The following is a 13,572-nucleotide window of genomic DNA, read 5'->3' as shown; positions in this document are numbered from 1 at the left end:
GGGATCCTGATCACAGGCCCTGGCACGCCTATGAGAGCCAACTGAGTGATGGTGTCAGTGGCCAGCTGAAGACTGGATCAGGCTGTTGGGGGCCATCCCAGCCACAGCCTCAGTATCATCCTACCCCTCCCTCTAGAGGTCCCGAAGACGGAGAAAAGCTTCGAGGAGAGGCTGATCTTCAAGGCTTTCCTGCTGAAGTTTGTGAACTCCTACACCCCCATCTTTTACGTGGCGTTCTTCAAAGGCCGGTAGGGACATCTTCAGCATTTTCCCCACCTCGCTTCTCCCAAGTCCAGGGGAGGGCTCTCCCTCCCCACAGGCGGGGGGCACCTGGAGCCCAGGACAGGGCAGACACTGTGGCACCCGCAGCCGATGAGGGTCAGGGAGAAGGCCTGGGCCCTGCTGAGGCTCCAGAGCGGCCGGACCCTGGGCGGCAGGGAGCCCAGGCAGTCAGGATCCCAGGCAGTGAGGATGGGGCAGTGAGGACCCGGGATTGAGGGCCCTGGGCAGTGAGGACCCCAGGCAGTGGGGACCCCGGGAAGTGAGGGGTAGGGAGGAGTCCACAGAGTGGGGACAAGGAGAGAGGAGGGCGTGGAAGTGCGGCTGCTGGCCACTTGAGCCCTCTTCACAGCTCCTGGTGGGGTGAAACCTGTCCCGCCTGGACCCTCTGGAGCCATCCCAGGCTGTGGTGGGGCCTGCAGCCCACCCACAATGATGCCCCCGCCTCCACCGCCACTCCCGCAAGGGGCTGGCTGGTCTCATCTCAGAGCCCCCCAAAAGGCCGCCTCCTCCACATCATGTGATTCACCAGTGCCATGCCCGCCCTCCTGGCCCAGGGCCCCAGGGCCCTGCCAAGGGGTCCAGTCCTCGCCGAGTGCATCCAGGATGGAGCAGGCTCTCGGAAGCCTCCACACCCCACACCAGCCCCTAGAAGGCTGAGAGGCTGTCTATCCCCACCTAAGGTGGCCTTTGGCCACCACCTGCCCCAGCTGCCCGAGGTCCCCAGAGTGCTTCTGTGCCAGCTGTCCATGGACATCACCGTGCCAGCGGCACGTCCTGAGTCCCAGGGAAGCTAGCGCAGCAGCTTGCAGTCTTCAGACCACGGTGGTCTTTGCCTTAATGCCCCGCTGGGCCCCCTTCCCACTGCCTCTCAGTCTCATGGCCTCTCACTGAAGAAGTTCCTTTTTCTGACCCATCTCTGGGTTTAGGAATCCAACCTTTGACCAGTGAAAACCACTGTGGTCATCTTTTAGCAGATGTGACCAGGCAGGGAGAGCCACCTGTAGATACCCTTGAGGCTGGGCCTGCAGGACTCACACGCCGCACAGTCCCCACTTGGGGGTCTCTCCCGGAGCTGAGCTAGGGGCTCATCTTCTTTCTAACGACCTCCCCCATCGTTTCAGGTTTGTCGGACGCCCGGGCGACTACGTGTACATTTTCCGTTCCTTCCGAATGGAAGAGGTAACCGAAATTTTATTCGTTTCTGATAGCCCCTTGTGTTTTGCTTACGATTTGTCTACACCGTGCTTGGGAGAAGCACTTGGGAGAAGCAGCCGCAGCATATTCGTTCAGCAAAGAGCAGTGCTTTCTTTCCCTCCTGCTGGGAACTTTTCTGTTCCCCTGACGTGGTGGGGCAGGCTTTGATCTTATTTGGTGTGTTCATATAGAATCACCTAGAAGGGTAAACTCGCTATAGAGTTTATGAAAGAAAAACAGGACATCTGGTTTTTCTTTTCATTTCTTTTTTTGTGAGACTGAATATTTCTCTTCTGGTTAAGATGAATGAATGCAGGCTGGGCGCAGTGGCTCATGCCTGTAATCTCAGCACTTTGGGAGGCCGAGACTGTTGGATCACCTGAGGTCAGGAGTTCGAGAGCAGCCTGGCCAACATGGTGAAACCCCATCTCTACTAAAAACACAAAAAATTAGCTGGGCGCAGTGGTGTATGCTTGTAATCCCAGCTACTCGAGAGGCTGAGGCATGAGAATCGCTTGAACCTGGAAGGTGGAGGTTGCAGTGAGCTGAGATTTCGCCACTACACTCCAGCCTGGGTGACAGAGCAAGACTCCATTTCAAAAAAAAAAAAAAAAGATGAATTAATGAGGACAAAACAGAACTTGGCTACCTTTGTTTGTTTGTTTTTTTTTAACTAGACATTGAAATGCTTGTCTCTTTACCCTCAAACACCATGCTCGTGGCATTTCACTTCTGCCCAGCGATCCTGGCCACAGAAGGTCTGGTTGTGCCAGCCTGGTTCAGCCTCTGTCACGGCCCATGGACTTGCTCCACTGTTTCACAACCAGGGGCTCCATCAGACCAAGCCGGGGCTTCAGGGCCTATCAGTGGTTCTGGTCTCAGCATTTCCAACCCACAGCGTAATTCAGCTTATCAGAAAATAAGAGGGTGGGTCTTCTTGATAAAGACCCTGTGGAACAAGGTATTGAGGATAGGGTGGACATCAGGTACAGGGTGATCTGGCTGTCTGGAGTGCAGCCTAGAGGTTCAACTACCTGAATGCAGGCCCCTGGGCAGCCCAAGACATGGGCCTCCTCCACAGTAATGGGCATCTGTGCCAAACTTATGAAATGCTCTTTCCTTTTTGTATCATCATCCCCTGTCACACTCGTCCTGGGTCAGAGAAGTCATATAATAAAGCAAATGGTGTAACTGCTTTTTCTGAAAGCATGGCTCTCCAAGACAGATGTGGGCATTTACTAGGTTTTATTTGGAATGCAGAACAAATTTAGTGTGCCTCAGGGGTCACCACGCATCCCTGGTGTTCCCTTTGCTTGGACAAGTTAAATTTCCAGCGCAGATAGGTTTCTGACTGTCACCTGCTTGCGGGGTCCCTGGCCTAAGGTGGCACAGGCCCACTGCGTCAGGGGCATTAGGCCTTAGGGGTGACTTCCGCCTCCTGTGGAGCTTGCCTGCTGCATGCGCTCAGCCTGCCATGGTGGTACAGAAGCAGTGGATGGTGACTGGTGCATGGGACTGGCCAGTGGCACTGGGAAAAAGGAGGCGCCCTGAGGCCCTGCCCCACCCCTTCCTACTCCCTCCCAATGTGCTCCCAGCTCCCAGCCGCAGCCCCCAAGCCCAGCAGCCTGTAGGCGGGGTGTGCCAGTTTCCTGGGGCTGCCGCAACTCAATCCCACAGACTGGGCGGCTTCAAATAACAGAGATGGAGTCTCACAGTTCTGAAGGTCGGAAGTGCAGCATCCAGGTGTTAGCCAGGCTGTGTTCCCTTCAAGGGTTCTAGGGGAGGACCTGCCTTGCCTCTCCCAGCTTCTGGGGACTACAGAAGTCCTCATCGTTCCTTTACTCGGCCACTCCACCCTCTGCCTCCATCTTCACGCGGCCTCTTCCCTCTGTGCCCACGTCTTCTCTTCTTCTGAGCACACCAGTCCTCGGATGGGCGCCCACCCTACCCCAGCATGAACACCCCCTGACCTGACTACATCTGCAAAGACCCTTTTTGCAAATAAGGCCACGTTCCCAGGTGGCGGGGATTAGAACCTGAGTGTCTTTTTTTGGAGGATGCAGGTCAACCCATGGCATGAGGGTGGGCCTCCCTGCAGGGCTGCGGTCCCTCTCCCGGTGTCCCTGTAGCGGGGCTGATGCTGCTCTCTGTCCACAGTGTGCGCCAGGAGGCTGCCTGATGGAGCTATGCATCCAGCTTAGCATCATCATGCTGGGGAAACAGCTGATCCAGAACAACCTGTTCGAGATTGGCATCCCGTGAGTGCGGCGGGTTAGAGTGGCAGAGGCGAGGCGGGCGGAGGGGTGTGTGGATGGCTCCTGCGGTGGTCTGGGTGGACGCAGGGCTTCAACCAAGATGGGGGCACCAGAAACAGGGAGAGAAGGAGGACACAGAGGGAAGATGAGGCAAAAGCCACCCCAGGTCAGGCATGGTGGCTGACGCCTGCAATCCCAGCACTTTGGGAAGCCGAGGCAGAAGGACCATTTGAGCCTAGGAAATCAAGACCAACCTGGGCACAAAGCAAGACTGCACCTCTACAAAAAATAAAAAGTTAGCCAGGTGTGGTGGTGCGTGCCTGTAGTCCCAGCTACTCAGGAGGCTGAGGCAGAAGGATCGCTGGAGCCCAGGAGTTCCAGGCTGCAGTGAGCTGTGATTGTACCACTGCACTCTGTCTAGCCTGGGCCACAGAGTGAGACCCTGTTTTAAAAAACAAAAACAGGGCCAAGCGCAGTGGCTCATAACTGTAATCCCAGCAGTTTGGGAGGCTGAGGCAGGCGGATCACTTGAGGTCAAGAATTCGGTATCAGACTGGCCAACACGGTGAAACCCGTCTCTACCAAAAATACAAAAATTAGCCAGGCGTGGTGGTGGATGCCTGTAGTCCCAGCTACATGGGAGGCTGAGGCAGGAAAACCCCTTGAACCTAGGAGGTGGAGGTTGCAGTCAGCCAAGATCGCATCACTGCACTCCAGCCTGGGCGACAGACTGAGACTCTGTCTCAAAATAATAAATAAACAATAAAAACATTAAAAAATAAAGCCACTCCATTTTGGACAAAGGAGGGAGACGAAGTCAGAATGATACCCCACTCCATGCTGGCTGGGGATGTGGGGTACCACCAGGTGCCCCCAAGCCCAATGCTGGCTCCCCAGGGTTTCCAGATGGAGGCTGGGGGACTCAGCCTCCTTATTACCTTGTACCTTCAGAAATCCATATCCCATTCCCGCCTCCCCAACGGCTGCTAGGTCTCTGGAGTCAGGAACTTGTTGGGCCATTTTCCATGATCTGTGTCTTTCCCCAAGAGTCCACTTGGGCATGACCAGCCTCCACTGTTCTTGTGTCCCTGATGCCTGCTGGGCCCTCCTGTGGGTCACAAGTGGCCGTTTGCCCTCCCTGAACCTCCATTTCCTTCTGTAGCCAGCAAAGCCATGACGCTTACCCCCTGCCTTTTGGGGAAACGGCAGAGGAGATCATATAAAGAAATGATTGCAAACAAGTGCATTTTAGATTTAAAGCAGAAACTTAGAAATATCACTAGAGGCCAGGCGCAGTGGCTCATGCCTATAATCCTAGTAATTTGGGAGGCAGAGACGGGCGGATTGCCTGAGCTCAGGAGTTCAAGACCAGCCTGGGCAATACTGTGAAACCTCATCTCGACTTAAAATACAAATAATTAGCTGGGCGTGGCGGCGTGTGCCTATAGTCCCAGCTACTCGGGAGGCTGAGGCAAGAGAATTGCTTGATCCTGGGAGGCAGAGGTTGCAGTGAGCTGAGACAGTGCCGCTGCACTCCAGCCTGAGCAAAGAGAGTGAAACTCTGTCTCAAAAAAAAAAAAAAAAAAGACACATCACCAGAGGTGCCAGACCCGAGCCCCAGATTCACCTTTCTGCAAACCTAACTGTGTGGTGTCACATCTCTCAGGAAGATGAAGAAGCTCATCCGTTACCTGAAGCTGAAGCGGCAGAGCCCCCCTGACCACGAGGAGTGTGTGAAGAGGAAGCAGCGGTATGAGGTGGATTACAACCTGGAGCCCTTCGCGGGCCTCACCCCAGAGTACATGGAAATGAGTGAGTGACGGCCGGGACAGGCAGGTGACGTCAGGATAGAAATCAGGCCAGCATGCCACCTGGAGTGGGGAAGGGCTGCAAGGGCATGATGCCCCCGACCCCGCGGTGCCCAGCATCCCTCCGGAAGCATTGGGCGGGGAGGAGGGAGATGCAGACCCTGGGATCCTGGTGCTGCTGCTCCCTTGGGTCGGTGAGCATGGCTGTCCTGTCTTCCAGAGGCCCAGGTCAAGCAGCCACGGTCCCCAGGCATGGTCCCCAGGCACGGTCCCCAGGCACCATCCCCAGCCATGGTCCCCAGCCATGGTCCCCAGGCACGGTCCCCAGGCACGGTCCCCAGGCACAGTTCCCTTCAGTGCAACCCGAACCCGGCCTCGGCTGTGCAGCTCTTCCTCCTCCCTCAGTCTCCCTCAGCAGCCGAGGGCTCAGCCCTGCTAAGCTACAAGATCCTCCTCACTTGAAACCCCCGGCAATCCGAGGTCCCTCGTCTCAGCCCCAGGGCCCTTCAAGCCTCCTGCTTTGGGTCCATGACTCATCTCCCCTTCCTGGTGGTGAGCTCCTGAGTTGCAGGAGCCAGGACTTGCTCACCTGTGGGCTGGCGACAGCTGCCCGTAGCACAGGGCAGGTGCTCAAAGGAGACCCAGGGATTGAGCCTTACCCCCCTCAATCGTGTGACTGGCCAGGAGGATGCCAAGAGGCGGCACATACCTTTAGGGGGTGGTCAAGGAGAGCTGGGAAGAGGCCAGGTGCAGTCCGCACGGCTCTGGACTCTCCCTGACCTGGTCACTTACCTCTCCCTCCTGCTCCTGTGCTCTGCACATGCTGGCCTCCTTGCTGCTCCCCAGCCCCACGGAGCTTGGGCCGCCCCAGGGCCTTTGCACTAGATGTGCCCTGCTGGAATGCCCTCCCCCAAATACCTGCATGACTCACTGTCTCCTGCCTGCCGGGCTCTATTCGGAATGTTCCCCAACAGAGAAGCCTTCCCTGGCCACCGTGTTTGAAAGGGGCAGCCCCTGCCCGACACGGCCACGACCCCCACCCCTCCCCTGCTTGGTGTTTCTGCTTCCCAGCAGACAGCCTCACCCCGTCATCCCTCTTCTGTCTCCCCCTGGTAGGGTGGCAGCCTCGCCCTCTCTTACTCCTCATCCCATAGCCGTGCTCCCAGAGCAGGCAGCCTCGCCCTCTCTTACTCCTCATCCCATAGCCGTGCTCCTAGAGCAGGTCCAGGTATACAGTGGGTGCTCAATGGGTGTTTGCTGACTAAATGGATGAGCAAAAGTAGTCAGGAAGACTGCTGTAGACGGGGCTCCCAGCATGCAGTGCCCCTGGCCACCAAGGTCAACTTCTCTAAAATGCCCGTTCCCAGGCCTGTCCCTGGTCTGCTCCAGGGGAGACCTGGCAGGCTGCATTTTGAACAAAGGCCTGGGGGTAAGGGCCCCTTAGAGGGCGGGGAGCATTTCTGTTTAATTTCACCGCAAGTGCTGCCCTGTGCCCCTCCTGTTGGCCGAAGTGTCCACATATGTCACTGCTGGCTCCCCAGACAATTGTGCAAGGAGCACCCTGCCGCTGACCAGAGGAGAGGAATCTTAAGTGTGGCCTTCTGTGGCTCCTCTCTGTTTTCTCCTGGAATAAAGTCCAAGCTGAAGCAAGGTCAGGCCGGTGGGCAAACGGCTCCCAGCTGTTTAAACTCAGCATTGGCCACTCGTCCAGGAGGGAGGTGGCCTCCCCTGCCTGCAGGGTCACTCCTTCCACAGGAAACCCCAGGGAGAATAGAGCCCCAGACACCAGCACAGCCTGCAGTGGGCCACGAGACTGGCAGCCCCTTCCCTGGATTTATTTTCCTAGTGGCTGGACGCCACGTCCCGAGTTCCTGATGGGTTTGGACAAAGGGGATTTCTGGAGCAGGCGCCTCCTGCCCACATACACGGGGAATGGTTCACCCGTGCCCCACCCTGCCCCCACTGACCGAGGCACATTTCCACACCCACTGGCTTTCTCCCCACCCCATGGGCTGCCAGTCTGTTCCTCCAAGGAAGGCTCAAGCCACAGATGTGGATAGATGGGGAGAACAAGCCCATTTGGGAATGCCCCACCTGCCTGCCCCCTGTACCCTCCCTCCCTGGCCCCAGCCCTGGCAGTGTCTCCAGCTCCCTGCTCATACCCTTAGTGCCAGAGTAGGCAGCACCACTCGGAAGTGAGAAAGCCCACCCTGGTGAGTGACCCACAGCCTCAGGCCTCAGCAGCCCCCGGCCCTCATGCACAGCACACACCACCCTACATAAGCAATCCCTCATCCCCTCCAGGGACCTCAGGCAGGACCAGAGAACTCCCACTCAGCCCACCTTGCCAGGGCGAGCAAGACAGCCCAGGGACAGAACTTGCAGGGCACTCCCCGCCATGGCCCATCCTACATGCTAACAGTGCTCACACTCAGGGCACCCCGCACGGCCTACCCCACATGCTAACAATGCCCACACTCAGCCCGCCAGGCACACAGTGACATTCTGCCGGCTTCCTTGTTTACCGCCTGGCACCAAATGCCCTTGGACTGGGTCCTGCTGTGCAGTTCCTGAACCAGCTTTCCTGCTCAGTTCCACTCAGCAACCTTTTCCTGGCCTTCTCCTAGGAGCCCAGCCCCGTGCCGGATGCAGCATCCAAAGCCAAAGAAGCCCCAGAGCCAGCTCCTGGGTGGGACAATCCCCAGGGGGAGGGCCGCAGGGGCAGAGGCAAGGGACTGTCCTTGGTCCCACCCGGATCCAGGAGGCCTGATGCAAGGGAAAGTTTGGGGCTCTGGAAGATGCAGCCATGCAGGCAGGTCCCCCAGGTCCCAGGGAGCCCCCATGATGGAAGCAGCAGAGCCACTGCCACGTCCCTTCCCAGCACAGGCAGGGGAATGACCACAGGCTGGGCCTGTGAGCTCACGATGGTCCTTTTCCTTTTGGTGATGATTTTTTTAAATTTGACATAGGCTGGCGAGGTGGCTTATGCCTGGAATCCCAGCACTTTGGGTGGATGACTTGAGCTCAGGAGTTTGAGACCACCCTGGGCAACATAGCAAAATCCCAGCTCTACAAAAAATACAAAAATTAAGTAGTCATAGTGGTGCATGCCTTGGTCCCAGCTACTCGGGAAGCTGAAATGGGAGGATTCATTGAGCCTGGGAGGTCGAGGCTGCAGTGAGCTATGGTTGTGCCACTGTACTGCAGCCTGGTGACCGATCGAGACTATCTCAAAAAAGATTAGCCATAGCTAAGTGAGCACTCCCTTTATTCAAGAGTCCAACACAGATTCAGAGCAAAATTTGGAATTCTGCCTTCAGCCCAATCCTGGAGGTCACCCAGGGTCATGGAGGGTCCGTCCCAACAGGTGGTCTATGCAGGTGGGCTTGTTGGAGGTGGGGCAGCAGCCAGACCTGTGCAGCTCGGCACACGGGGTGGTGGAGTCCCCGCTTATGGGCTGTGGCTCATGGGGTGCTGACTGGCACTGGGCTCTCTCTGCAGTCATCCAGTTTGGCTTTGTCACCCTGTTTGTCGCCTCCTTCCCCCTGGCCCCGCTGTTTGCGCTGCTGAACAACATCATTGAGATCCGCCTGGACGCCAAAAAGTTTGTCACTGAGCTCCGAAGGCCGGTGGCTGTCAGAGCCAAAGACATCGGTGAGTGACCCCACGGGCCGGCAGGACCAGTTCCACATGCGTGCTGGGTTTGGGGAGGGGATTGCCACGCTCCAGAAGCTAGAGCCAGAGCTGACCAGGTGTCCCTCCTGGGGCTCTTCACTCAGCCTTTGCTGGGTGGAGCCTGGGGGGCAGGTGACACAAGACGTGGAGGCTCGCTTAGCCCTGTCCCCACCCTTCCCCTCCTAAGATGCGTTGGTCACAGACAACGTTTGGAAAGTGTGGGTCCCAGACATCTGAAGGTCTCAACAACCTGCTGCTTTAGGAGGTACAAGAGACTACATTGCCTCTCTGATGGCTGGCGACACCCACCTGTAGCAAGTGTGTGACCCCAGAGCCAGGGCGAGACCAACAGGAAAGGAGTGTTAGCTGTTCAGCATGTGCCTTCCTACATTGCATGTCATGGCATCATTTAATGTTCACAAAAGAGAAAAGGAAGGAAGGAGTCCCCCTCTGTAGACAGGGAAGAACAGTCCCAGTCATTGCATGGCTTGCCTACAGGAATCAAAGCCAAGATGCAACTCAACTCCAGCTTTTTAACCCCCGTCACTAAGGCACCTTGACCACGTGGAGAAAGAGTGTGAGGTTGGGAGAATGTATATTTCAGGTCAGCGTAAAGAATAACTTGAGCTGAGCACCATGGCTCACTCCTGTAATCCCAGTGCTTTGGGAGGCCCAGGAGGAGGCACAGCTTGAGCCCAGGAGTTCGAGACCAGCCTAGGCAACATGGCGAAACTCTGTCTCTACACTGAGCCCAGGAATTCAAGACCAGCGTAGGCAACATGGCGAAACCCTGTCTCTACAAAAAATGGAAAAATTAGCTGGGCGTGATGGTGCATGCCTGTAGTCCCAGCTACTCAGGAGGCTGAGGTGGGAGGTTCAGTGAGCCCACGTAGACTGTGGCTGCAGTGAGCTGTGCCCACGCCTGGGCAACAGAGTGAGATCCTGTCTCAAAAAAATAAGTAAAATTAGCTGGATGTGGTGGCGCAGACCTGTGGTCCCAGCTACTTGGGAGGCTGAGGCAGGAGGATTGTGTGAGCCAGGAGGTCAAGGCTGCAGTGAGATGTGATCATGCCACTACACTCCAGCCTGGGCAACAGAGAGACCCTGTCTCAAAAAGAAAAGAAAAAAAAAGAAAAGAAAAAGAATAACTTTAATAGTCAGAGGTGTCAAAAACAGAACAGACTTCCTTGTGGGTTAGAGAGCTCCCTGTTACCAGAGGCATTTAAACAGAGACAGGACAACGATCTGTCCAGGAGGGTGAGGGGTATGGGAGCCCCACGCAGGTCTCCACCAGAGCCAGCCCTCAGAGGAAGGGTGATCCCATCTTATCTTATAGTAGGACCCAATTTTCAGGGTGAAAACAAAATTACAAACATACATTCATTTTATCTCAAATTTAACACAATTTTAGTGAGAATAGCACCTTTGTACTAATTATTGGAATAAACAAAAGGTTGGATTACGTATTGGGGATATTACCTTGCTGAAATGAAGATTCCATACAAGCTTGATAAGATAGTTTTGGGTTAGGCTTTTGTAGGCCAAACATAATCTTACAAAAAGTGGGAAACTGACCGGGTGCAGTGGCTCATGCCTGTAATCCCAGCACTTTGGGAGGCCAAAGCAGGTGGATCACCTGAGGTCAGGAGTTCGAGACCAGCCTGACTAACATGGTGAAACCCCGTCTCTACTAAAAATACAAAATTAGCCGGGTGTGGTGGTGGGAGCCTGTAATCCCAGCTCCTCAGGAGGCTGAGGCAGGAGAATTCCTTGATTCCGGGAGGCAGAAGTTGCAGTGAGCCGAGATCATGCCACTGCACTCCAGCCTGGGCAACAGAGCAAGACTGCATCTCAAAAAAAAAAAAAAATGTAGGAAGCTTTTTCAGTTGTTCCAAGGGCTTCTCCAGTCCTTGGTATGTGTGTCATTCTCGCTGGAAACACCCTTCGGATCACCTCACCCTAGTCCGTGTTCTCTCCTTAAGTTGTTAGCGGCTCTGTCCTGACTGGAAGCTCCTTGGTCCACACCTTGGCCCCTTGTGGCAAGCCCAGCATCCACTGGTGACCAAATCCACCAATCTTCCACTGTCTGGCTCCAAGATAACTTCAACTCTGGCTTCTCTTAACACTTGGCTGTCTTGTAGACTAAAACAGATGAAATTGTCATTTTCACAGGTCGAAGACCATCAGATAGCAGTGATTCACCCTGCAGTTCACCCTGCAGCTTCACATTGGCACTGTGTAATGCCCTGGCTTTGAAAGGGGCCTGGAAACTTCGGTGCCTTATAGGGAGGGACATCCCAGGGCTCGTGGGTAAGAGGTCATGGCACTGTGTTTGGATACTTTTGCTTCCCTACGTCATCTCTTCTCTGGGTGACCCAGGTAATGAAGACTCAGAACACAGACACTCTATATTAGACTGCCCTGTGATTTTGTTTACAAATTTCAAAGGCTTTAAAAGCCATGAGCTAGCTAACCCTCTGAAGACCCCGCTAACCACCAGCATCCCTGTTCTGCCTCTGCTGAGGCCATGGGTGAGCTCCTCGCCCCTCGCCCCTCATACCACAGCCCTACATGGCCAGAGGTGGCGCAAGGCTGAAGCGCTGATTTGCTGGTGCTCTAGGTCAGAGGTCAGCACTTGTTTTCAGTAAAGAGCCAGAGTGAATGTTTTAGGCTTCCTGGACCCAGAAACGACATCCTCAAGTCTTAGGCGGTGGTTCTCACCCAAAGGCTACACTTTTCATACATTTTTCATTTCATACTTAAAAGTGGAAAAGGTCAGGGCCTGGCGTGGTGGCTCATGCCTGTAATTGCAGCACTTTGGGAGGCCGAGGCAGGTGGATCACCTGAGGTCAGGAGTTTGAGACCAGCTTGGCCAATATGGTGAAACCCCATCTCTACTAAAAATACAAAAATTAGCTGGGAGCGCTAATTTTTGTGGCGGCATTTTAATTTTTAATGGTGACAGGCACCTGTAATCCCAGCTACTTGGGAGGCTGAGGCAGGAGAATGGCGTGAACCTGGGAGGTGGAGCTTGCAGTGAGCCGAGATCACGCCACCGCACTCCAGCCTGGGCAACAGCAAGACTCCGTTTCAAAAAAAAAAAAAAAAAAGGTCATTTTTAGCTGGCGGGACAAGTGAGAAAGAGGCTATCGAAAAACAGGCCACCATGGCCATCTTTGCACACCCGCTCTCAGGAGCAAGGCGAGATTGCATCCCAGGCTGTGCCTCGGCATAGCGCTGCTTTGAAGATCGCGCCACAGAGCTGCCTCCAACATGAACTTTCCTCAGAACCTCAGCCTGTCGTGTCCTCCAGGGAACCCCGGGGGGAAGCCTGAGTGAATCTTCCCTCGGTGCCACTTTCCAGATAGGAAAACGAGGCCCAGGCGGTAACAGAGCTGAGCAGGAACCAGAGAGCTCAAGCCCTGGGCCTCCTGCATGCATAGAGGGTTTGCCTCTGAAAACCTCACCCTGGGTACCAAAGACCCCAAAGGGGGAGCTCCGGGCCCGCTCACCAGGTGCTCCTTGCAGTCCTCGGAAATTCTGGAGCGCCCTGCCTCACAGCAGTAAAGAAAAGAGTGCCATCCCATTCCAGCAGGTACAGCTGAAAACAAAGAGAAGAATGCAGCCCACGCTGAGTCCTCACAAAGGCCCGATGCTCAGGCACCTGACAGTGCCCCACCCCTGCCCGCCACCTGCCGCATCACAGTGCGCGTGTGTTTGCTCTGGCGCCCTCTGCTTCGAGAAGCTCTGGCTGTCCCCACACGGTGGCTGAATGAAGCTTGCAAACCCACCAGGGTGAAAGAGAGCAGCAGCTCAGTGGCCTTGGCTTCCTGCAGTCCCTCTGCAGGCATTGGCGTCCCCGCCAGCAGCAGGCCTTCCGCGTGCCTCTTTGGACTCTTTGCACCTGGCTTGCTTTTGCTCAGTTCTTCCGGATCAGCTACTCACTTCCTGGTTCCTGTCCGGTTGGCTGAAGGCATAATCTGCCCTCCTTTCACTCGTTTGTTTGTGGATTCCTTAACCATAGCCTTTCCTTGAAGAGGCTTTTGTATTCCTTCTATGATCCGTGCAGGGCCCGCAGGCGAGCTCCTCGAGGGGACAGAGGGCCCCTGTGGCCCCTGTGACCTGCACTCCTGAGGCCCTGGGTGGCTGGGGGAAGCTGTGCCACAAAGCACAGGTGCCTTGATCACCCTGCCATCCAGCAGGTCACAGCAGGGACCCAGCCCATGCGTGGGAATCTGCTCCAGCTCCCCAGCCCTGGCTTCGACTTCCTATTCTCTTCCTGGTGCTTCACAGCCTGCTGGTGGGAAAGCGCAGCCTCCATTCGGCTCCCAGGCACTGCCTGTGGGCAGCAGTGGTGG

General features: G+C 55.7%; 1 protein-coding gene across 5 annotated transcripts in view; it reads left to right on the top strand.

Moving 5' to 3' along the window:
• Positions 1–13,572, top strand: part of ANO1 (anoctamin 1) — a 195,119-nt gene that overhangs the window by 168,316 nt on the left and 13,231 nt on the right. For all 5 annotated transcript variants that reach the window (XR_003115595.1, XM_025356116.1, XM_025356120.1 and 2 more), the window contains 5 exons: positions 137–248; positions 1,404–1,461; positions 3,634–3,734; positions 5,398–5,543; positions 9,041–9,193. Coding sequence is in view for 4 of the 5 variants with exons in the window: in XM_025356116.1 (XP_025211901.1) it covers positions 137–248; positions 1,404–1,461; positions 3,634–3,734; positions 5,398–5,543; positions 9,041–9,193 (570 nt within the window). In the remaining variant the exon portion in view is untranslated. The remainder of the gene's footprint in view (positions 1–136; positions 249–1,403; positions 1,462–3,633; positions 3,735–5,397; positions 5,544–9,040; positions 9,194–13,572) is intronic.

This window comes from Theropithecus gelada, chromosome 14 (genome assembly GCF_003255815.1).
Source record: "Theropithecus gelada isolate Dixy chromosome 14, Tgel_1.0, whole genome shotgun sequence".
In the NCBI taxonomy this organism is placed as follows: domain Eukaryota; kingdom Metazoa; phylum Chordata; class Mammalia; order Primates; family Cercopithecidae; genus Theropithecus; species Theropithecus gelada.
The sequence above is the reverse complement of the archived record's forward strand: the minus strand, read 5'-3'. Positions and strand labels throughout refer to the sequence as shown.